Source organism: Wasmannia auropunctata, unplaced genomic scaffold (genome assembly GCF_000956235.1).
Source record: "Wasmannia auropunctata unplaced genomic scaffold, wasmannia.A_1.0 LD334064.1, whole genome shotgun sequence".
Lineage (NCBI taxonomy): Eukaryota > Metazoa > Arthropoda > Insecta > Hymenoptera > Formicidae > Wasmannia > Wasmannia auropunctata.
Window position 1 is genome coordinate 436 of NW_012028826.1, and position 2,414 is coordinate 2,849.

General features: G+C 27.2%; 1 protein-coding gene across 1 annotated transcript; it reads left to right on the forward strand.

The window, feature by feature from the left end:
• Positions 1-784: 784 nt before the first annotated feature.
• LOC105459731 lies at positions 785-1,892 on the forward strand (the record flags this gene model as incomplete). Its single annotated transcript, XM_011705973.1, has 5 exons — positions 785-928; positions 1,045-1,170; positions 1,249-1,413; positions 1,535-1,654; positions 1,819-1,892. Coding segments are annotated over exons 1-5 (625 nt in total), but the record flags the coding sequence as incomplete, so codon positions are not given.
• Between the last annotated feature and the right edge of the window lie 522 nt (positions 1,893-2,414).

Below are 2,414 nucleotides of genomic sequence, written 5' to 3' on the forward strand. Positions count from 1 at the left end.
TCGCGCGATTATGGCTCGCACATTGTACGAAACAACAAAAAGCGTAAAATTTTTGCGTGGTCATAACCAAGCGTTCACGCGCAGCTCTCGAGAATAATAGGGCGCAATTTTTGAACTAATTCAAAAGCCGTGAAATAATCGTGCGTACACATCAATTAATGGAAAAGAATTTTATTCTCGCAATAGTAAGTTTTACGACAGAGGTAGGAAAATGGTGGAATGACCTTTTCGCATTAATCGAATAGTAGCTAGGTAATATGGTATATTTGCTACGGTGCTTCATATAATTGCTTTGATAGGCAATAGGAAACGCGACTTTATTGAATTCTAACTAAAATGTTGATGAAAAGAAGCGCTTTACAAAACAAATGGATACGCCTTTTCGAAGATTGTTCAATTTCTGATATAAGCAACTGTACGTATTGCATGTCACGAAAATTGCATCATAATCTTAATATAAGAATCAATATAGGTTTATATATTGTTGATATTTACAAAATTTTATTAATTCTTTCCATTAATTAACGTAATTTAGTACATACTTTAAAAACAGAAGTAAATTTTAAAATTTTTAAAAAACGTAAACAAAGTTATTTAAAAAATGAATTGTGACAATCTAAAAATCTGTTAAATAATGACATTCTAAGAATTAAATTGAAGAGTTTGTTATGTCGTTACTGTATAAACTGATTATTTATGTAAGCATTTTGTAAGTTCTGCAAAAATAACTGTTATACTAACACTTTATTAACTATTGATTTTTTCGAATCTTTACAGAAAAAGCGAAAATGTCAGATCAATTTTTTTATGACAAAATTCAGGAACTTGTGGTAACCGGGCAGGATGCTTGGAACGAAAACGATGCTGAAAATAAACTAATTTCTACAATTCGAGAACAATTAAACAGCCTGAAGAATATATTACTACAGTACGTATGAAGCTAGCTTTTACATATAATAACAAATTATTAAGAAATCGTGTACTTGATGGTACACGATAGTAAAACAATTAAATATTAATTATTGTATTTTATTACAATTATAGACGAAATTTTCTAAGCATGAAAGTTGCCAAATCAATACATGACATTGAAAATATGGTGTCAAAGTTAATTCATATTAAACAATCTACTTTTTACGCACTATCAACAATAAAAAGTTACTCTGATATGTAAGTATTCTTAAAATTTCCTACATTATTGTTCTCACTTCCTAATGTGGTGACGATGTTATCCTCTTTTTTTTACAGAAAAATCTTTACAAAAAAATCGAAAATGTTAGATCAATTTTTTAACGACAAAATTCAGCAGATCGCGTTTACCGTACAACGTGTTTTGAGCGAAAACAATGCTAAAAATGAACTAATTTTTAAAATTCAAAACAAATTAAACAGCCTGACGTATACATTACTACAGTAAGTATGAAGCTAACTTTTACATATAATAACAAATTATTAAAAACCCGTGTACTCGACGGTACACAATGGTAAAACAATTAAATATTAACTATTGTATTTTATTATATAATAATTACAGACAACATTTTCTAAGCATGAAAGTTGCTCAACCAATAAATGACATTGAAAAAATGATGTCAAAGTTAACTCGACGATCTACATTCAGTGCTTTATTAAAGATAAAAACTTGCTGTGATATGTAAGTATTCTTAAAATTTCCTACATTATTGTTCTTACTTCCTAATGTGGTGACGGTGTTATCCTCTTTTTTTTTGTAAACCGTTACAGTTATAATTACTTTTTTTTTCAGTAAAATTAAAAGTAAAAATTTTTAGTAAAATAACAAAAACGTTATATTTACAGAATAAATATGAGATTTTCACAGAACGAAGAAACGGCCGATACTCCAGAAATGTACGATCCACAATTGAATACAAGTACTAAAAATAATAATAATAATAATAATAATTTTAAATTAATAGCGATTAAAGTTGGCTAATCACAGAGCTGACATTTTACGCGCTCAGGCACGATGATATGACAAGTGATAGAAGTGCTAGGACTCTCTTAATAACGCCGAGATTATCACACAAATATGTAATATTTTTGTTAAGAATGTTTGGAACAATATCAGCTAAAAGCTATCAAAATTTAAAATTTACAGATTTCTTAAGTTTGTATCGTCTAAAAATAAAATAAATAACTTTACATTACATAAGAAATTGAACTTTCGTGAAATAACATGATTTTTTATGTCTTCAAGAATAAAAATATTTACAATTTTAATATTTTTCTTAATCAGCGGTAAAAAATTTTGATCGTGAATATGCCCTGAAATCAACTGTAAGAAACGAAATAATAAATAATTTATAAGATGATTATTGGTCATTACAAGCAATGATTAATTTACATATACATTTAATATTAAATAAATAAGTTATATATATTAAATTAATAAT